This window comes from Theropithecus gelada, chromosome 6, assembly GCF_003255815.1.
Source record: "Theropithecus gelada isolate Dixy chromosome 6, Tgel_1.0, whole genome shotgun sequence".
In the NCBI taxonomy this organism is placed as follows: Eukaryota; Metazoa; Chordata; class Mammalia; order Primates; family Cercopithecidae; genus Theropithecus; species Theropithecus gelada.
The window spans coordinates 79,052,268-79,075,543 of NC_037673.1; the positions used below are offsets into that span (position 1 = coordinate 79,052,268).

General features: G+C 36.5%; 1 protein-coding gene across 2 annotated transcripts in view; it reads right to left on the minus strand.

Annotated features, from left to right (window-relative positions):
- Nucleotides 1–11,208: 11,208 nt before the first annotated feature.
- The window catches only part of HAPLN1 (hyaluronan and proteoglycan link protein 1), an 84,624-nt gene continuing 72,556 nt past the window's right edge, over nt 11,209–23,276 (minus strand). For both annotated transcript variants that reach the window (XM_025388983.1, XM_025388982.1), the window contains exons 4-5: nt 17,451–17,753; nt 11,209–14,800 (exon numbers count right to left, since the gene is read on the minus strand). In XM_025388983.1, coding sequence (XP_025244768.1) covers nt 14,511–14,800; nt 17,451–17,753 — 593 coding nt within the window. In that variant the 3' untranslated portion in view covers nt 11,209–14,510. The remainder of the gene's footprint in view (nt 14,801–17,450; nt 17,754–23,276) is intronic.

The following is a 23,276-nucleotide window of genomic DNA, read 5'->3' on the forward strand; positions in this document are numbered from 1 at the left end:
GTGGGAGCATGTTGTTGATCCTATTTGTCATTGTTTAGAAGCTCAAGTATACATAGAAGAGTATACATCTATGTTGAGTAGTCAAAAGGAAGGCTTGCTTTGGCTCTGGTGGTTTGGCAGTCAATATTGATTTTAATCACCTGTGTTGCCTTCCTGTGTATTGAAAACTAGAAAAGAATTTTTTAAAGGTACATTTCCAAGTCTTCCTTGCCATGATGTTTTGCTATATAATTTAAGTTCCACTGAAAAGATTCAAAAGATGAAAATATGGAGAAAGTCATTTTTCTGATTTTTTGACTTTCTGTTGGCAAGGACCATTTGGCAACATTGAGATTTTTATGCACTGCTACGGTTTCTAGTCACTAATTTTCATGAATATTGAGAGCCAGCTGCAATTTGCAGCAGTGGTTTTCTCCCTGTGTCACAGCTGTAGCAGTGTCCTTAGCATTTGGCATATAGGAGAAACTCAAAAAGTGCTTACTGAATTGAACTGGATTTCATAGAACTTGTAAAGAAAAACAAAACCAAATTTACGCTGTAGTCCATAAGTGCCAGGGTAGACATCATTTGCAGCCAATAACTGTATTCATCACATTTTGAGCCTCCCTTATTTGTGTATTTTGCTGTTTGTTTTTAACTACATATGTATGCTGAGAAAGAGAGTAAAACAGGGGCTGTGTGCTCCCTCACAATTCAGAAGGGGCTTCCCTCCTCTCCTGCAAGGCACACAGGTCTCCTCTGTTCTGGATAGGTCGGGTAAGGGGCTGGGCAGAGTCTTTTGGTACAAACCATGGTGGATGATTGATGAACAGGCAGTGGGCTGAATGCTGGCAATTGGTGCTCCTGACAGGGCATCAAATCTGTACTGATTCAGCACACAAACCACTTCCTAACACTGATAGGGACTACTTAGAGTCTTTCTATTTCTTTCTCATCCACTCTTCTGTTCACATGGCAGCTCCCTGTTCTCTCCCCTCTCACTCAGTGCATCATTTTTCTAGTCCTGGAGAGCAGTGAATTCTCTCTGCAAGCATGCATCTGAATCTATTCACCTCCTGTTAGACTGGAAGGCTGCTGAAGAATTGAATATTTTAGCTTTCCTTCATAGGCTCTGCATGGGTGACTTGTATCTGCCTTTAAAAACTTGGGAGAGGAAGCCCTCAAGATGTGAGTGAACAAAATCAGTATTTGGTAGAAAAGACACAAACTGATAATTCAAAATATTATTCTACTACAATGTGAATTGCTGTATTGTTTGTTCTTTGTGAGTTGGCAGAACATAATTTGAGAACTGCTAAAATATGTAACATCACTTAACTAGACCCATTAGGAAATATTTCAGTCAAAGCTGGTCTGAAGTATTGGTCTGTTTTAAAATCTGTGTGCCTTCGCAGGTTCCACTGAAACAGGTTACACTCATTTCCACTTAGCAACCATTTATTTAGAATGCTAGGGACAAGTTGTGGTCTTGGAAATTTATCTTATGATCTCAATTTCTTTCCATATTTACCAAGGTTAACTCATATTAAATCACCCAATAAAACCTGAACAAGCATCAATAATATTTTCTCCTTACACAATTTGCTTTCTATTGAAGGCTACATGAAGAGGAGAAGCTCAATTATTTTAAGATAAAAATGTTAGATTAGGTGGAACTCTGCATATTTGCCAGCCATCTGGTTCAGTCACAAACTCCCCAGGAATCCTGAACATATTTGCAACCAAAAATAATTTGAACTTGAATGACTGTTAAATTGGGATGTAAAATGTGGTAACCCAAACTATGCACAGATACTTACAAAGGACCAATTAATAGATTTATTTTGAGCCTTATGCTCTGTGATATTTTATTTTCTTCAGAGATAACTAAAAGGATGCAAATATTTGTTAATAATTGAATAAAAACTCTCCCACCTGTAAAATATATTATAAATTTATCCAAAGTGTCTTCTGCTCCAAGGTTTCAACAAAAACAGAATCAAAAACAAGAATTGCATTGTGTGTAATCTTTCTCATTTGCCAGTTTGCAGGGAAACAGTAGTTAAGTTCCTTATGCAAAGGAAACTCCTATAAAGGAAACGCAAGGTCATTCATGATTAGTCTGGAGACGACAAAGTAACAAACCTAATTTTTGTTTGTGGAATTATTTTCACAATTACATCAGACACACCTCTTCAGCTATCAAGCTGCAAACTTGATGGAAGGTATACTGTGAATAGTGTAAATGAGAGCACATGCTGCTGGAGCTATGAAGGAAATAGAAAACTGTGTACAATATTTCATCTCAAGAAACTGGTGATGTTTCTGTCAAAGGCGTTTGAACCAGAACAACTCCATCTTGAATAGGAGTTGGAGAAAATAAGGCTGAGACCCACTGGGCTGCATTCCCAGACAGTTAGGCATTCTCAGTCACAGGATGAGATAGGAGGTCGGCACAAGATACAGGTCATAAAGACTTGTATCCTTGCTGATAAAACAGGTTGCAGTAAAGAAGCTGGACAAAACCTACCAGAACCAAGATGGCAGAGACTGATCTCTGGTGGTCCTCAGGGCTACACTCCCACCAGCGCCATGACAGCATACATGTGCCATGGCAATATCAGGAAGTTACCCTACATGGTCTAAAAAGGGGAGGCATGAATAATCCACCCTTTGTTTAGCATATAATCAAGAAAAAAGCCACAAAAATGGGCAACCAGCAGCCCTCAGGGCTGCTCCGCCATGCCTATAGAGTAGCCATTCTTTTATTCCTTTACTTGCTTTCACTTTACTCTATGGATTCATCTTGAATTATTTCTTGTGAGAGATCCAAAAACCTTCTTTTGGGGTCTGGATAAGGACCCCTTTCCAGTAACATTTCTGTGCCAGAGATGTCATGTATCAAAATGCAAGTCACCAAGTTCTATGCCAGAACACAGCTGACCTTCAGTTTATAGTAGTACGTCCGGCAAACACCAATTTTAGATCTTGTTAAAATCATTGGTAAGAACCTTCCCCCCACCTCATTAATTACCTAAACTGCATTTACCTTCGCTAAGGAACTGCAGACTATACCAACACAGGCCACATGCTGTGTTCCAGGATTACCATTTAAAGATAATTCAAACTTTTCAAGTATGTAATTGAGAGTGAATAATTTTGAGATATTGACTCTAATTTTGAATCCTAGAGGGAGGATCTTAAATCAATGAAAAAAAGCTTCACTTGCTACAAGAAGATTTGCTAAGGTAGGAAGAAAATATTTTCAGTTCAAATGTTACTGGTCTTACATATTAAAAAACTTTAATCTAGCCAACAGAAAATTTCCAAAGGAGTATGTGTACCTTGAAATTTACATTATATTTCGTTTTGCAACTCAATAAATGTTTGTGAACTTACCATGGCTCAAATTTTGGCTGCTGAGCAGGAACTATTTAAGTTTTAAGTTGATCACCTTATTGAAGAAGAAATAACTTGCTTTGTGCAGAGCATGATATACTTATTATAAGCTTCCAGGCTTGGGCAAAAATTGCTATGTGGTACACTGTATACAAAATTGCTATCTGATGTCCTGTGATGGCAAAGGCAATCACAAATAATGAAGGTGATAATGATGAAGAAGATGATGATGATCATAATTGATGATTGCTGATGAAAATAACATTATCAAACCCTTACTATCTGCCAAACACTCTTAGAAGCACTTACACACACTAATGAGTTTAATCAGCAAATAATCTTAACCAATGAGGTAAATGCTGAGATGAGCTAGTTTTTCTCTGAATCTCTGGCACTGGTAAAAGAACTGCTAATAAATAAGAAATTAGGGTAGCTGAAATACCTAGGCACTTCCTGGAGAAGCTCAACCTTGATGGAGCCCATAGTGGGTGGTTGGCTTAGGAAGGAGCATGCTTATCTGGCTCTGGTGACATTAAGGCCGGAACTTGGTTGTGGCCACCTCATAGCAATGTAATAAAGCTCCACTGGGCTGCAGTATAGCTTCTTTAGTCCCCTTCTGTCTGATCATTCACTTTATAACAAAAAACTCAGCCAGTTCTCTAGAACAGTACTATTTGCTATCTTGGGGATGTAGAGAAATGTGTGTCTTGTGTTTTGAGTTGTCACAATGATTGGAATTCGGTTATCACTGGCAATGAGCTACTGGAGGAATGAGGGATGTTAAAGTGTCTTAAAAGCTAAGATAGTCTCAGATGGTAAAGAATCATTTTATCCAAAATGTCCATGGCTCTCCTTTGAGAAGCAATGATGATGGATGATTCAGGCCCTCCTCAAGTGACATCCAGACTGGCTTTTACAGTGGCAGAACTGGAATAGAAAATGGTGTGGAAGGGAAGAAATTACAGAGTCAAATCTGGAATATTTTCCCTCAATTAAAAAAAAAAAATTGTTAGGCTGCAATGAGAATGTACTAGTATTGCAGTACATTTATTTGTTCAATAATTGTTTTGGAATACATCTTTGCGGTGGAAACTTTAGAAGTAGGAGGGAAATATATTTGATGGACGTATTGAATGAATTTCCTTTCAGGCATATTATTATTATCATCATCGTTATTATTATTATTATTATTTTGAGACAGAGTCTCGCTCTGTCATCCAGGCTGGAGTGCAGTGGCACAATCTTGGTTCACTGCAACCTCCACCTTCTGGGTTCAAGCGTTTCTCATGCCTCAGCCTCCTGAGTAGCTGGGATTATAGGCACACACAACCACATCCAGCTAATATTTTGTATTTGTAGTACAGATGGGGTTTTGCCATGTTGCCTAGGCTTGTCTTGAACTCCTGAGCTCAGGCAACCTGTCCACCTGGCCTCCTGAAGTGCTAGAATTACAGGTGTGAGCCACCGTGCCCGGCCCTCAGGCATATTAATCGATTGTGCATAGTAGACATCATACAGACAGCACGTATTTTATTTATTTGTTTATCTGTTTATTTATTTATTATACTTTAAGTTCTGGGATACATGTGCAGAACGTGCAGGTTTGTTACATAGGTATACACGTGTCATGGTGGTTTGCTGCACCCATCAACCCATCATCTACATTAGATATTTCTCCCAATAGTATCCCTCCCATAGCCCTCCACCCCCGACAGGCCCCAGTGTGTGATGTTCCCCTCTTTGTGTCCATGTGTTCTCATTGTTCAACTCCCACTTATGAGTAAGAACATGCAGTGTTTGGTTTTTTTTCTTGTGTTAGTTTGCTGAGAATGATGGATTCCAGCGTCATCCATGTCCCTGCAAAGGACATGAACTCATCCTTTTTTTATGTTTCATAGTACTTCATGGGACAAAGCATATTTTAAAATTGCTATTTTGATTATTTGCTTTAGAATGGAGTCTTTCAGAGCCTCACATCAATAGTGTATACTTATAAATTCTGGGCTTCTTTAAGGCTTCTATATGTAAAACACCATTAAATATTTACCTCTCTATAAATATTTAAAGGAATAAGCTTTAATTATATTTCCAGTGTTCCATTTATCTTTGCATTATTCCAAACAAAATTGGAGGGAATTTATTTATATTACATGTCAAAACTGTCTTGTGAAGGGATGCTTTAGCTAATATTACAGAAAATGATAAGCCAAAGTATGACTCTTTGGTATGCTAAGTACTTTTAACTAAAGGAGATTAGAAGGCCTCAGAAACAGCCTCAGAAGCAAAGTCTCTCTCTGACCTCTTGCCCTCCTGTCTCCTGTCCCTCCTTCTCACTTGAAGTGAGTAATAGAAACTGGAATTCATCTTCCTCTTCCCTAAAGCAAACCATAAAACCTCAAAAGGTCACTCTCTGCCTTCTCCTTCAACAGTCTCATTCCAGCGGGGTCCTGCCCCATACCCAGAAGGAAGGAAAGCCTCACAGCCAGAAGAATCTGCATAGACAGGCCTTGTGGGTTTCCAGCCTCGGTCTATTACCATTAGATCATACTCTCTGTCCAATCACATTTCTATACGGTTATCTGTTTTTTATCAAACCTAAGCATATGATAAGTTTCCCTTGGGTCTTTGGGTCTTTATTTCTGAAAGCTCTCATGTCACATAAAACTTTGATGAGGGCCGGGCACGGTGGCTCAAGCCTGTAATCCCAGCACTTTGGGAGGCCGAGGCGGGTGGATCACGAGGTCAGGAGATCGAGACTATCCTGGCTAACATGGTGAAACCCCGTCTCTACTAAAAATACAAAAAACTAGCCGGGCGTGGTGGCGGGCGCCTGTAGTCTCAGCTACTTGGGAGGCTGAGGCGGGAGAATGGCGTGAACCCGGGAGGCGGAGCTTGCAGTGAGCCGAGATCACGCCACTGCACTCCAGCCTGGGAGCACAGCGAGACTCCGTCTCAAAAAAAAAAAAAAAAAAAAAAAACAACTTTGATGAAATACATTTATAACGTTATGCTATTCCCTTGTTAACTTGCATTTTGTTATAGGAGTGTCAGCCATGATCCTTATGATGGGCAGAGAAGCTATTACACCTTTCTGCCCTTCATTAATACGATGTAGGCATTTCTGTAAACCAGCTGTCGTAGAGATAGCTTTTCTCCATGGACTTTCTACAGCATTAGGCTGCAGTCTCTAGTCACTGTTAGGCTGCTTACCTGCCCAAGAGTTTTCAGGTTTCCAGAGTACATCCTGAATAGTGCTCTCCCACCAAAATGTCAAAACGCTGATGTCTGAAATTTATTCTCTGACCCTTAGAATGAAGTCAGCTCTGAATGAATTTTCATACTTCATCAGTTTTCTATATTTTTTGATAACTAAGTGTTATTATATTTTTAGTGCACCTCTCTAATTAATATTTATCCTTTTTAATTTGGTAAGATACTTGCTTATTACCCTTTCTTTAGATTAGTCTTCCCAGTGGAAAAGATACAAAATAGGACTTTATTTCTTTTGCACAGAAGTATGCTTGTCTGAAGCCTCTGTGTCTTTAGCTACGTGTCTTTTCTTTGTGTGCTCTAAAACTAGAGTAGGAAGAAGGCAGGCCCTAGTCCCCCGGCACAAATGCTGGGCCTTAACTTGTGTCTCTGTGCTCTGTAGGAAAGCCACAGAATTCAGGAATCTAGAGCATGGCTGAAGGAGTTATTAGGCTAACCCTCCTAGTGGGATCATCCAACATTTAAAGAAGTTTATTATTGAATTTTACTGTTCATATCTCTCACCTGTATCAGGGTGAGTTATAGCAGACTCCAATAGCTATACTATCCCCACAGGTCAGTTTAAACACTCGCTAAATTAATTAATCAATCCTGGAAAATATGAAATGTATAAAACTGTCTTTAAGAAAACTATAAGTGATATTCCTAAAACTCTGGGTATGATGATCTAATTTTGATTAAGAACTATAATTTATTCACATACATAATGATAAATATGATATTTTAAAACAAAATTTGTGTCATTTTGTCCCTAGATATTTGGATTATGAATTATAATAAATTTTCATTTTCTTTTTGTGCTTATCTGATTTTTTTCAATATTTTTTCTATAAATATGTATTCAGTTACAAGAAAATACAAATTGTCAAACTACCTTGATAGCACTATGCTAGCCCTTGCAGTGAGGTTGAAGGATTATTAAAATAACATTATGTAGTCTATGCTTTTAGAAACTTATAATTTGATTTATTGACCAAGGACATATGCAAACAAAAATTGAAGTAATTATATATTAAAGATTTAAAGAGTATAAAAAACAATAAACATATTTTGAGGTAGTATGTAATGATAAGTGACAACGAAGTTTCTATCTTTAAATAATCTTATTTATTTATTAGAAAATAAACCTTATGATGTATTTTGATCCCCTTTGTTAGAATGAGAAAACTGAGGACTGTTTTTCGATCTGACTTGTAAACCTATATATAGATTATAACATAATAACAGCTAATATTTACAGAGTGCTTATTGTGTGCCAGGAACCGTTCCATGTTTTCCCATGAGGTTAAGTATGATACAATGGTTAAGAGGGCGTTTCCTTGAAACTTCTGCTTAAGTCTTCACTTTGCTATTTAGAGAAGCCATGTGAACTTGGGCAAATCATTTATCCTGACTGGGCCTTCATTTCTTCATTTTGAAAACTAAGGCAATAATATCTGTCTTACAGGGTATTAAGTGGATTAAATAAATGGCATACATAAAATAGCGCAAATGTGGTATTGTGTTAGCTATTACCACAATATATTAACTCATTCAAATTTTATAACAGTATCAGGCAAGCATTAATGATATCATTAATATTAATATGTCTACTTTTAGATAAAGAAATCAAGGCCAAGAAATGTTAAATGATTTACCCAGAGATACTAGGTGGCAGGGCTAAATTTGAACTACGGTACTATCACTCTAGTGTCTATGCTTGGAACCACTCTATTGAACTGTGTCTTCCAATTATAAACAGTCCAATATCTTTAACGTTATGAATAAGTTGCCGATAAGTAACAAGTAATGCATGTCTTCATTATGCCATAAAATAAATATGCTTTTGATTATCTACGTAACACATGGTATTAGAGTTTTAATAAGTAAAGAGTTGTCTCTGGTATTTGGTAAACTAATTTAATCAAATCATATATTATTAGTGAGGAAAAGGGTAGAATTCTCTCTCCTCTCTCCTCCTTCTACCCTCTCTCTCTGTCTGCCTCTGCATTCCACACTCCCACCCATTCTTCTACCTAGCTAGAATTGTGTTGCTTTTGTTTGCCTGAGGGTCAGTGTTGGTAATGGAAACCTCACAGTGAATTCACATCTTTTTCTCTGAGATATAATTGAAATCTCAGAAGTCATTGACTTCAATGTGGAGTTCAAATTCTTATTCCAAAATATTTTGCATGATTATTGCCATACCCTTAACATTTCAGTACTTTATATGGGAAAGGGTTTGATAATGTAAATGGTTTAAAATAGTTTTATTTGAAGGAGTAACAATAATAGGGTAGGCACATAATTTATTTGACATATATTTGCTAATGTAATCAGAACTATCACTGGAAAAGAAGGCAAATCAAAGCAATTAAATACTTATGCTTGAAGAATATTCTAAGTTCAATAAAATTTAAACCAATTAGAGAGTTTTTAAATTATTTTAAATTGTGAGTCATAAATATCAACCTAATTATATATCTGTGGAATGGCTTTGTTTTGTGACCCTAAAATAGTTAAATCCAGTGGTTCTCACCCCTGGCTGCATGTTAGAATCACGTTAGAATGGGGCATGGGGGTTAAAAATCCTGATCTCCACTTTACACCATTGACCATAATCTGTCGGGGAGGGACTCAGACCTCATTTTTCTGCAGATTCCCAAGTGATTCCAATATGCTGAGTACAATTGCTTTAACAGATTCCTGAATGTTCATGTACACTGAACTGAAAGTTTGGCTCTTCAAAGGCATTCTATTAGAATAGCCGAATTTGCTTCTCAGCCACTTGAAGTTTGGCTCTCATCGTAGGAGCAAGCATCTTCCCATAGAGAAAGGATGTTCAATTTGGCAGAACTCTGAGCACAGGAAGAACCATGAAGGACATTATTTGTCTTTTCCCTGGGCTTGCAGCAATCATTACACACGAACATGTTTATTTATTAGAATAATAAATGGTTTTGTTTTTAGATTCACATGCAAGAATCTCAGCATCTTCAAAGAAGGACCTTTCATAGTCTCTAAAATCTCAAACTCACTTGTATTTTACCTTTCCTTGCTCTCTGCATGTATATGAATTTTGGCAGGTAGAATTTTCATTAATTAAAATCGAAGAAATATTTTTTTCAAATAATGTTTTAAAAGACCCAGATATTTCCAACAGATGAAAAGCCGGCAATTGGGTCCCTTGCTTTGAAAGAAAAATACAAGGATACAATATTCTTAGAAGTCTATTTCTTTCCAAGAATCTTACATTTGTTGTTAAAGCCAATAGCTTCATTGTCAGGTAATAGCAAATCAGAGCTTTCTCTCTACCCTGGGGGTACTCTCCTGAATAAATGGAGCTCAGGCTGCTGTCAGACACCAACTAAATTAAAGAGCCATCTTTTAATAGCTGAAGCATGAAGCTATTATCTTCCTGAATATACCACCTACTGGGAAGCAAAGACTACAGAACCATCTTAAGACATGCCTCTAAATAATCCTAAATGGAGGGCTCAAGAAGTAGAGATAGGAAAGGAAATATCTTCTTCTTACACTTCTGGTGTCAGTTTCTTCTTAGTTCATTTTCTTCCTCATATTCTCCAATAATCTGGGCTTTTATGACTCCTCTTATACATCTACCATCATAGACAGGGTCCATCCTGCACAAGAGTAGTCTTATTATAATATTAAGCTCTGTCACTCTGTAGGAAAGTAAGGACATCACAATAGTTTACTTTTTTATTTAAACATTATGAAACTCTGTAAGATCCTTCAATATTAGTATCAAGCAAGTTTCATATAAGACCAGGCCATAATATACAAAAATTGCTGGCAAGGTGAAGATATCATCCATCTGTGTAAGAACTGAAACACTGAAAGTAAATGATTTAATTTCATATTATTCTTGGACTTTTTTCTTCTCCAAGGCAATTAATGTATTGCAAGTAAGTATGGGAAAAATTTTAAGGTACATTTTTATGTACCTTAAAATTGTCAATGTCCATGACAAACTCATTTAGGTGTGTTTCTGTTCAAGTCATTGCACCAGCAATAGATCCTTGCACTCAAGCATTCATTTCTGTATATCAGAAAAATCCAGAAACTATTTTTTATGTTGAAAATCCAGAGCAGGCATGGAAATATTGCAAAATATATTCCTTGTTATTGGAAGTGTAAAGTGCTAGAGAGAAGAACTTAAGTATGAAAAGAAAAACCTTTCTTTTAATTCAGCACTCATGATTAAGTTATAAAGCATTTAAAATGTGTTAATCTAATCAACACCACCATAGATTTCTGGGATTGCTGAACTGGTGGGCAAAATAAATTATGCTTTGAGTCATACACAAAGAGAAAAAAGTCAGTATATTTTGGGATAATACTATAGTTGATTTAGTGACATCATATATATGCTCTTTTTTTTTACTTTGCAAGAGTAGTAGGAAATGAAAATTGTACGTATTTACAATTTGAAGTCAAATGTATCAGGACAAGAATGATTAAATGCCTTTTTTTTTTTGGAAATAATGTATTTACAGAGTTTGACACAAAGAAAAATAGCTAAGATTCTACAACTCAGAAGAATTAAAAGATACTTCAGTAACACAAAATTGACTTTTAATGTACCAGTTCATTGTATCTTACAGAAAATGAAAACATTTTTTTTTTTTTGGTAATACAGATTGATTCTTCTCCTCAAATTTATACTTGATGTCTATTAAATGCCTTTAAATATTGGTTTTCTTTTAATCAGGTGGCTTAATGACTTTTGTATTTTTCATCTCTTTCGTTGTACATCCATTGCCGCTCTGGCAGTAGTGAGCTATGATACAGTTAACTTCTTAACAAAACGATGTCAGTTATCCATTGATATTTCTTAATGCATTCTATGCTAAAAACTGATAAGTGATTCCCTTTTAATCCTCCCCTCCTTAGTGGTCAGCTACTCCATGAGACCACCATATTCTTTGGAGTACTAAAATCAAGAAACCCAGAATGGCTGCCAGCAACCAAATTGGAATCTCCTTTGAGTCTACTTCTAATTGCCAAAATAAAAAGTGACTATATTATTGCATAAAATAACACTTTAACAGGTACCGGCCCCCTTTCCATGAGAGAAAGTTTAAATTTACAAATGCCATATTTGGCTTAAAATTACTGTGATACAATATGGCAGTACTCATTTAAAGATGGCTTCCAGTGTTAATGTGAACAACTTATTTTCACTCTTATATTGTCTTTTTATTTGAATTGCTTCTTTTTGTTTGGGTTTTCCAATGCAGATGTCTCAGTGAAATGTGCAGATATACTTTGTTCCTTACACGGTCACCAGTGTTAATTATGGACAAATACATTAGAACAAGGGTTCCTAGCCCAGCCTCCCATCTAATCTCTTTGATACTCTTGGAATCTAAGTCTGAGGAGCGATTTCTGAATTAGCCAGTGTTGTACCAAACTTTCTGTTAGAAATTGTATTAGAATAACCTTTCTTTTTCAGACATGCTCAATGAGACATCTTGGGTAATGAAGTAGGAAAATAGACATTTGGTGGAAAAACAGCAAAATGAGAACATTAAAAAGACTAATTCAAGTAGGAGTATAAAGGGCATGGAAATTCTGATCCTTTGAGCAAAATGAGAAGACAAAAATTCTGCTCAGCAGTATTCATTGTGTTAAGATTTTTTTGTTTTTTACACGAATGGAAAAATGATGTGTAATTGCCATAGATTTTAATCAGCTAACAGTCACTCCAGAGATTTTGATCAGCACCAATTCCTATACTAGTAAGTATTTAAAAGTTAAGAAATACTACTACATTTAACATTATAAAGGTAGAGTTCCGGACATAACTGAAAATTAGATGCTTGCTTCAATAGAAATTTGTTCTACTTGTATTTCCAACAAAATTATCAGAACATACATAATAACAGTTCAAGTATGGACTTCTTCCAGTGAGCTAGCCCCCATATTTGAGGTGTTAAAGTTGTTATTTGGGAGAAAGTCCCCTCTTTAAATAACATATCATCTTATCCTAGACCATTTAGGTATCTTCTTTAATTTAGAAGTGTAAGTTCTATTTATACCACCAGTGTTTGAGTTTAAACCTTACAAAATCTTTGGATTTATAGTTTTGTACAGTTTGCATATCAAACCTTACTTAAAAATGTGCATGCATAACATTGTCATCTTTTAATATTAAAGCATCTGAAAATTTTCAGGTATGTTTTTGATCAAAGAAAGGACCTACTTTTATTACAGTATTTTGTCTGAATAATATATGATTATAGTTATGGTTTCATGGACTTCCAATTGTTCTATACCTTCCACACACGTAACTCTATCTTTATAGAGTAAATTTATTAGAATTATTACAGAGCCTTAAATGCAACCACAATCCATTCAGGAAACAGATTTATTTACTCATGTTCATGGGAGGAAAATCTACATAAAAACATTCATGAAAGCATACCAGCTATGTCATACTTGGATTATTATAGTAAATCCCATTTATTAGAATTCATTGTGAAACAATGGGAAACCATGAAATGTAATTTGAATACAAATATTGGTCCCTGTGGGGTCTCAGCAGTCATAAAAATATAGGAAAACAGAGCTTTATTTAAGATTGGAGCTGCTAATGTGGAAAATTGTGTTTTGAAGCTGGACTTAACCATTTATTCAAAACCCTGAAGATTTTAGTGTAAACTCTTTGATGACAGCTTCAGCATTTAATTTAAGCCAGCAAGGATGACCAGCAAGGAAAGTGACATCATTAACCACATTTTCTATTTGGGATAAGGTTTAGAACTACACCGTTGACTTTTCCCCCCAAACACAGGCACTAGTTGGGTTTTCTAGTGTATATACAAATAGGAATAATAAGAATTTTGAAAGTTGGGTCTTTGTTTCTGCATTAGGGATTCCTTTTATAATGTAATTGATTTTCATATAATGTAAATATGGAATATTAAATAAGTTTAAAGTTATTTTTATAGGACAATAACATTTCATAGGCTAACAGAAAATCAAGCTGCTAAATTTTACAATTTTTCTGTCCAGCAGTTTATCTATATAACTGCCCTGAGTAGATGCTAAATGCTGCTTAGCAAATGGCCCTTAGAATTTAAATACAACTCAGTAAAGCTACTCAAAAGATAAAACAATTCCTCTCAGACATGTGTAATTTTAATTACAAGAAGGTAGAAGTCTTTCATTGGTTAAATATTATCTGCTTATTTATGTGTCATACTTCATATAAATGGGATTATTAAGGAGTTTTAACTGTGCTTGTTACTATGGATTGGAGTTCATATGAAATTTTTTTTTTTTTTTGGTCAAAAAGGCAGGATTTTAAAGAGTAAAATATTCTGTCTATTGGAGACTTGAAATATTAACTTTTAGAAAGGTATAGATTGTTCCCTTGTGAAACTGAGTTTTGTATAACCTCTCAGTTTATGTAAAGAAGCCTGTATTTCAAATTTGTTGCTCTAATTTGTTTATTGTAGTGCATTTCAAAATTGTACAAATGTGTAAAGTTTGTGCTTGTAAAACCTGCTGCTCTGAGTAGCTTTACTTTCCTTAATTTAATCCTAGCAATTCTCAAGCTATTGCATGCCCCGTTCATGAAAGGATACTTTATTGGGATGATACAGCTTAAAGAGTTTGGCTCTAAGTCTCCTTACGTAGAGCTTCCCTTAAGTTTATATTAATTTATAATATATATTGAATGATAGCTTTACAAAAAACAAATCAATGAATTGATCTTTATGAAAATGACTCTTTACAGTAAGTAAAAAAGGGTTATCACAGTTTTGGTAACTTGCATGAGTTCATATTGGAAAAAAAAAACACCTTTCACATGTTCTTTATGACTTTAAAACTGATGTGCTCTAGGGGCACATTCAGTTGTATGCTCTGAAGCAGTAGACACCATACAGCTTATGCTTTTTATCTGGGAAACCCACGAAGCGCACTGCAGCCTCAGTAGGACTGCAGTGCCTTCTTGGCCTAGAGATAGGGTAGCGGACGCTGCCATCCGCCAACCAGCCCGCATCACAGCGGTCATATCCAAGAAGTTTCCAGGCAGCAAATATCTGGCCCACTTTGGCAATCTGAGCACCATCATTGAGACAAGCTTGTACCGCTTCATCATAGGTCAGTTTGGTGGGGTGGATCAGATAGTAAAAACGGCCTGTAGAGAGAAGGAGACAGAGTCAATGGGCTGGTCTTCAGTTAAGCCACACAGAGATAGAAGGAGCCAAAGACGGAAGTGTTTCTCAATGAAGGGGGATATAGAGCAATGTTTGTAAAGTTTTGGGAACATAGAAATGTCAATTAAATGTAGTGTCCCTAGGTCACTTCCATTAAATTAGTTTTTCCCTTGCCCCTTAATATGTGTCCAGACATGCCCCTTTTATAGCTTTAAAAAGAAAAGGGAAATGGCAGATACAGTTTCTGTTAGCTAATTAGTGACTAAAAGAGCCCTTCTGTGGCACTAGGGAAGACAGAATTCCATGTTAAAAGCAAGGGCTATTTAAATTCTAGCTGTAGCAACACTGAACCCCAGCACAAGTTTCTGGAGAGGCAAAATTTGAATGTGAAAGGATCAAAACACATTCCTGACATAAAAGTCCATTTAAAAAAATCAAAAGCCCTCAAGTCCTTTTCATTACAGGTATCAATTAGACATTATTCTCATTCAAAGACTACGTATGAAAATGCATAAAATACAGGAAGTCACTTGCCACAGATAATACGTATTCAGAATGTAAACTTAGTCTGTGTTGGTTCACTAGCAAAGAAGACAAATTTGTTTAGTTTTTTCAACTTCCATTTGTTGAAACCCTGACACCTAACTATTTCTCGATTTCACTAGAAAGACAAATTAGTCTCGATCACTTATTGAACAGTGTTAATTACTGAGATTCCTTCAATATGTATTAAATATGTGTAAAATGTGTAAAATATGACTTCAACTGACTGAAAGTGATAAATACATACAGACTGAAGATTTTCTTATGCATCTTAGTTTTTGGTTGAATCTAATCAGCCTCTCTTACCTGATTAGAGATTGTAATATGATGTTCCCCTGCCCCTCATTAGATATAGGTTACTGAAGTATAAATTAATGCTTGCCAGTTCTTTCTAGACTGAGATGATGTGATTTGGAGAAAGGGTAGTGGCCACTGGAACATTAACCAGAGGTTAAGTACCATCATCTATACCAGAGTTCAGCAAACTATACTGGAACATTAACTAGAGGTTAAGTACAATCACCTATACCAGAGTTCAGCAAACTATAGCTCAGGGGTCAAAAACTGGCCTCCTACCTGTTTTTGTAAATGAAGTTTTATTGGAATACTGCCATCTCCATCTGGGTTTAGTATTTTGATGGCTGTTTTTGTGCTATAACATACACACTTACAATGAGCCGTTGCAGCAGACACCATATGGCCAGCAAAGCCAAAAATATTTATGATACGGCCCTTTATAGAAAAAGATTGTTGGCCAGACACAGTGGCTCACGTCTGTAATCCCAGCACTTTAGGAGGCCAAGGCTGGCTGATCATGTGAGGTCAGGAGTTGGAGACCAGCCTGGCCAACATAGTGAAACCCCATGTCTCCAAAAAAAACAAAGCAAAACAAAACAAAACAAAAAACAAACCACAAAGCCAAAAAACAAAAATTAGCTAGGCGTGGTGGCACACACCATAGTCCTAGCTACTCAGGAGGCTGAGGAGGGAGAGTCACTTGGGAACCAGGGAGGTGGAGGTTGCAGTGAGCCCAGGTCATGCCACTGCACTCCAGCCTGGGTGACATACAGGGTGATACCTTGTCTTAAAAAAAAAAAGAAAAAGATTGTTGACCCTTGACCTATAATCTCTTTCTATTTTTCCCAAAGCATATCACCAGGGACCTAAAATATAAATGATGGGACCAGGGCTTGCTTTGTAGGTGTGTGACCTGTGTCCTCACACAGGGCGCCACATGGAGAAGGGCTCTGCATTTAGTTTAATGCTCTGCTGTCACCATCTTAAAGTTTTTAACATTTTTGAACAAGGAGCTCCACATTTTCTTTCCTTGTTTGTTTGTTTATTTATTTATTTATTTATTTTTTTCTTTTAGAGATGGGGTCTCACTATGATGCCATGTCTGGTCTCAAACTCCTGGTCCCAAGCAGTCCCCTTGCCTTGGCCTCCCAAAGTGCTGGGATTACAGGCGTGAGCCACTGCACCCAGCCCACATTTTCATTTTACACTGGGCCACACAAATTATGTGGCTGGCTCTGAACAGAGCAAGAGAAGGGTTGAGAGGAGTATGAATAAAATGAATCAGTCATCAACACTGCTGCAACCTTTCCTTCTGCTTTCACCTTGAGAGTTAGTTCTACTTTCTTTTTCTTGCTTATTCCCCACTTTGTCCTGAGTTCTGTTGATCATCTATGAATAAGTGTATATGTGATTGTGAGAGGGACAGCATGGGTAATAATGAAGGCACACTTACTTTGAGAGAACCATATCCTACGGAGGGCACACACTGGCAGCATCATCTTTGACAACAGGTAACAGACCTCAAACCACATAACAGTTTCAACTATTTCATATAAAAATGGGATGAAATAAAATGTAGGAGTACTGAGAATATGTACTTGTGCTTGACTTATGTGGATGTTTAAAAATTATGACACTCAAGAACTTTTTATATCTTTTAAGACTAGAGCAAAACTTCAAAGCTTGTTTTTGTTTGTTTTTCTAAGAAGATAAGATTAAAAGCCAAGTGTAGTGTTATAGTATGGAGTAGTCTCTGAGACAAGAAAGAAGGCAGTACAGTTATTATCTTACCATTGAAATTGGATGTAAAACAGAAAACATCATATCTGCTTTTATCTTTATCCCAAAATCCATAGTTCCTGACTCCAGGCACCGTGTTCTGGCCCCCACAGGGCTCTCTGGGCTTTGTGATGGGATATTGCACAGAGCCGTCACTAAGCCAGCCGGCGTTGCACCAGTCCAGCCCGCCCCGCCAGGCGTCGTACAGCTGGTCGAAGGAGGCGATCACAGCATCCTGGTCCAGACACGCCTGCTGAGCCTCGTGAAAATTCAGATTGTAGCGCCCCAGTCGTGGAAAGTAAGGGAATACCACACCTGTGCAAAGGAGAAAGCAAGGAGTCATTAGAAGCCCCAAAACTAACAACTCTGAGCAAATCCCACCTAGCTGGTGAAAAACACAACAGACCCTCCGTCAGATGAGACAGTAGTTTTTCGTCAACTAGCAACTGTTTCTCATGATCCCTTTCCCCTTCAAGCAGCCTGTCAGTTCTGAGAATCTCATGATCAGCTTTTTTGTTTGATAGCTTCAGTGATTTACTGCTTTGGCTATGAATTCAACTTAAACCTTAAAATTCGCCTTTCTGAAGACATCTGTCCGCAGATTACAGTTTCCAAATAGCCCTCCCTGAGAACTTACCATTTACTGCCAGTTTCTAGCCCTATAATGGGTTACTACTGAGCTCCGTCACCCAGGGAAAAAGTCAGTATTGAACACTAAGAGTTGGTGGCAGATATAGAAATAGTCAGTGTTGAATACTAAGAGCGGAGGGGACGTAGTGCTCAAAGGCAAGGTATTTATCAAAATTCACAATGTTTTTCTTAGTAACTTTTCCTATATAATTAGTTATTAGTTTTATGTAGTCTTTTAAATGTATAAAGAAGCATATTAACAAATGATTCAAATGTAGATAAAAAACTCTTTTACATGGTCTTCTAATAACTTGCAGATAAGTAACCTTCACTTAGAGGGGATTCTTATTTGGAGAAACTTGAAAGCAAACTTGTCCAACCCATGGCCCACGAGCCACATGTGGCCCAGGACAGCTTTAAATGCAGCTCAATAAAAATTTATAAACTCTCTTAAAACATTATGAGTTTTTTTGTGATTTTCTTTTCTTTTTTCTTTCTTTCTTTCTTTTTTATTTTTTAGCTCATCAGCTATCATTAGTGTTAGTATATTTTATGTGTGGCCCAAGACAGTTCTTCTTCTTCCAATGTGGCCCAGGAAAGCCAAAATATTGGATACCCCTGCTAAAGTGGATTCCTTTGCATATCTAACAAGAACATAATTAAACAATCTTATTTCACATCAGACAGATCTGTACGGTGAGGCACGCCTCCATAGAAAGCATCATGATACTCTTATATGTTTACTTTTAATGTAGCCCTTAATGCTATTTTTTTCCTGCCCTTAAATAGCACGACTAAAATAAGGGCTTTAATTTAAAAGTATTTCCATTACTATTTTTCAACTTCCACATGTGTATATTGCAAACTGAAAGTAAGGGGTTTGAAACATTTTTATTATAAACAGGAAAAAAAAAAAAACTTCTCTAAGCTTGTTGTATAAAAGGTAGGTACAGAATAGACATCCATTGATTGACTAATGCCAAATAATTAAGTTAAATATTTTGAGGACAAAAGTTCCTTAGCAAATGTGAACAGTGTGACTTGGCATTTGATTTTGCCTGGGAAGATGTATGGCTTTCCAAAACATTTCTTTTGGTCAAATAATTATGGGAGGTGACTGAGCTGTCTCACAACACTCTGCCCAATTTCTTTAAAGCCTAAGGATTACCAAATAAGAAAGCAAAGTTACATCACTTGCTGAACTTTGAAAAGGACTACTGTGTCAGAGTATTTCTCCCATGGTTATTAAAAGATAACTAATTTAGAATCATTATTCAAGGGCTTGCCTTGAATTTTTGAATATAATTAGAAATAATTAGTATTTTAGCATGTGGAATGCAAACATTTGTCCCACTGACACAGTAATTTGGTGAGTTATAGCACATGTGCTATTTTACGAGACTGCAGATGCTATTCAAGATGAAGTACAAACTCACTAATAGCATAACCATATACAGGAAATATTTCTTTACTAAATTGTCCTAGAAGACACTACAAGAAGAAATTTCAATGGCCTTAAATCAAGTCACATCCACTGAAGGCCTCCGTAGGACATGTTTGTCCCTGTAGGGCAATCCAGCTGGCACCATCCATGAAAGGCAGAGATCCAAGAAGGCTTCCTGATCTCATTCTGCCTTCTCAGGTTCTTGGCTGAAGGATCTATAAGCTGAATCAGAGCCAAAAGGAAGGAGTAAAAGCCTCTCTTGGTTGCCACTAACTCCTGTGGTGATGGGGAGGGAAGGCCTGGACATGGTTCTATCTAAGGAGGGCTCTGTCCAGGCACTGAGCTGGGAACCCAGTAAGTGCTGGGAAAAAACTATTATGGTGCCCTGATCCCTCATATCTTTTATCCTCTTTCCTCGGCAACCCTGGGAGTGCTGATGAAAAGGAAAATATTCAATTTATTCAGTAGACATTCCCTTTTTGGCTAGATCTTAAAGTGACAGAAAATCTCAAAGTGTCTGAACCTGAAGAGAGAAAGAAACCAGTGGGGTTGACTTCCATTTCCAAAATGGCTGAAGATGGTAATATTGGAGAATGCAGAATATTTTAATTTATATTAATTTTAAAGACCTGGAAAATCTTTCAGGTTTAAATTCACTGTAGTGTATTTTGGTAGACTCTCATAAATATCGGGAAATTTTTTTCTCTAGTAATTTGTCCTTGATTAACCACTGAGCATTACTTAGATATGATTGATTTAGCTCCACATCCAGTGCTATATATTTTTATTTGAGTTGTTTTCAAATTTAACATAATTTCATACAATCATGTTTTAGAGTCAAAGTGAAACTTATGTTAAAATTTTAGTATTTTTCAATTGTAAGAATTGTCAACTAAGTGTTGTATCAGCTCAAAAGATTTACTTAACAAATGTGAATTACTGTTTGATATGCTGGAAATAACATATTCCAAGTAAATCACGGTAAAGCTCTATGCTTTACTCAAAGTTTGAAAACTTTCCCTATATTCTACAAATTTCACATACACCTTTCAACAGCAAGATGTCTCTTACCAGCAGGACCATTTTTGGAACTTCATGATTGTTAGTATTTTATTTGTTTACTTGTTATACTTCTGGCTAGCTAAGATTTTAACATCCAATTGCAGCAACCTTCTTGGCTCTGTAGAAAAAATGTGCAATTCTTACAGCTGAATTATGGAGCAAATGGTTGCTTTTATCCAGTGTTGCAAAAATAAGAAAAGTTAAACTTTTATGGATGGGAAAGAAGGTGGTATGATTATCCAAGAAATAACTGACTAATTTATCCTTCATACTTATATGTCAAAATATAATCAAAAGGGACATGTAAAAGTTAAAGTAAGTTTTAATAATTATATAAAGTAAATATTTCTAGTAATAAAAAGGCAGAGACCATATAGCATAAATAATATTACCTTCCTTAGTGCCTGTCATAGTGCTTATCAGTGCTATGCACATATCTGAAATTGTGTTTCTCTTTCTGATAGTTCTCAGACTATAATTTTGTATATTTAGCCCCATTTTCACCAATGGAAGATGAATACAATGGAAGTTTGGAAGCATAAGTGTCATGTTTTTCATATCATTATTTGTGTATTTATTGTTTGCTGCGCTCAGTTGAATTGCTGATTCTGTAGTCCAAGCTTCTCCCTCAATTCCTAGGGACACTCTTTTGTTATATCTGTATAAAGCTTGTTGCTTGTTGGGTGCTATTTCTAGGTAGGTAATTGGTGGCAATCAGAGGGCTCTGCCCTATCCAAGATTCTGTATGAAAATACTGTGTTTCCATATCTAATTCCAACTCAAATGGAGGTCAGTCTTTGTTAAGGATTTACAATTATTATTATTATTTTTTTGTCAGTGTGATTATACGGACAGTTCTTAAACAACAACTGACAGCAAGGCACTGTGCTTGGTACTCTAGGACATAGGTATGGGTGTGGCCTCTTCCTACATTTGACAGGATATATATCTATATATATATGATTTGAACCCAAGACAGAATAAATATATGTAGTTTGGAGGGATATATATATATATGGTTTGAATCCAAGGCAGAAAAAAAGCTTGCAATACAAATAGGAGCTATATAATTTAGGCATCATGAAGAATAATTTTTTTTCTAATTGGTAAAATTCTTTAGTGTAAATAGCATTTAAGCTGGTATTAAAGGACCAACACAATTAAAGATAATGTGCAATTACAGTTGGAAAAGCAGCTCAATCAAGGCATTTAACATGAGATGCTTCCCTGGCCCTTTGGTGCATGTTAGAAGACTGACAGGGAGCTTGAATACCACTGCCTGACTGGTAGATAGTCACATGTAAGAATGTAATTGATCATGAAAAAGGTTAAAAATGAGAATGAGAGCTAATAAATGATAACCAGAAGGCATGTATTTTGCCGTATGTGGTTCAGCACAGATTTCAAACTCTTACGCATAAAATCTGCTGCATCTTGAGCGTCTATCCCAGAATACGTGGAGATTGTCCTTAGCTTATGTTAAGTTTTCTCAAATTTTATTTTTATGGCTTTTATTTTATTGTTGTGGCTATCTTAATTTGTTGTAATTTTACTTTGAAATATCAATCCTCATCTTACTCTGAAGTATATTTAGATAAAATAATATCCCATCTGAGTTTTTCTTGAAAATTATTCTGTGGTAGTGGGAGTAAGAAAGCAAACTAAAATAAGATTGGCTATATCATGATACATTTTGAAGCTGGATAATGATATATGGATTCATTATACTATTCCTTTTACTTTTCCAAATGTTTGAAATTAGCGACAATGAAAAGTTAAAAATTTTTATCCCACCCTGTCACCAATCTGAGACTTAATGCAGGCAAGCTGGAATGCTGTTGGTGGTATCTGTTGTTCACATATTTGCTTTGAGGAATTTCTCTCTCTTATCTATGGTGCCCTCTCTCCTGTTTTTCATGCTCTTTAGCTTTTGAAAGGCTTACCTTCATGGTCCAAATCAAGTATCTCTTTTTTTTTTTTTGAGACAGAGTCTCGCTCTGTCACCCAGGCTGGAGTGCAATGGCACGATCTCAACTCACCGTAACCTCCACCTCCTGGATTCAAGCGATTCTCCTGCATCAGCCTCCAGAGTAGCTGGGATTACAGGCGTACACCACCATGCCAGGCTACTTTTTGTATTTTTAGTAGAGATGGGGTTTCACCATGTTGACCAGGCTGGTCACAAACTCCTGACTCCAAGAGATCCACCCACCTCAGCTTCCCAAAGTGCTGGGATTACAGGCATGAGCCACCGCGCCCAGCCAAGTGTCTCTTTCTTAAGAATGGTTTCCATGACTCCCACATTGCACGCACACTTTTTGTATTTGAAAGTACATTGCATGCACACTTTTTGTATTTGAAAGTTTAAACACTTTATTTCAAACATTCTTTTACTTGTAAACTATTTACTGAGCATGAATTTTGTTCTTGGCTCTTGAATGTCCTCAAGTAGATCAAGTTTAACAGACAAATTTACAAATATTTACAAAACAAAATGTGATTAGAACTATAATGGAAGTCTACATAAGGTGCTATGAGAACATCATGGAGGAGGGAAATTTAACAGCTAGCAGGAGCACAGGACAGGTCCTAGCTTATTGCTCCAATAACTTTGGGCCTTTCAGAATTTTCTGAAGCCTGAAGCTGCCGAATGCTGCTGTTTTTTTTTTTTTTTTAAAGCCTCTCCTCTACCAACAGAAAAT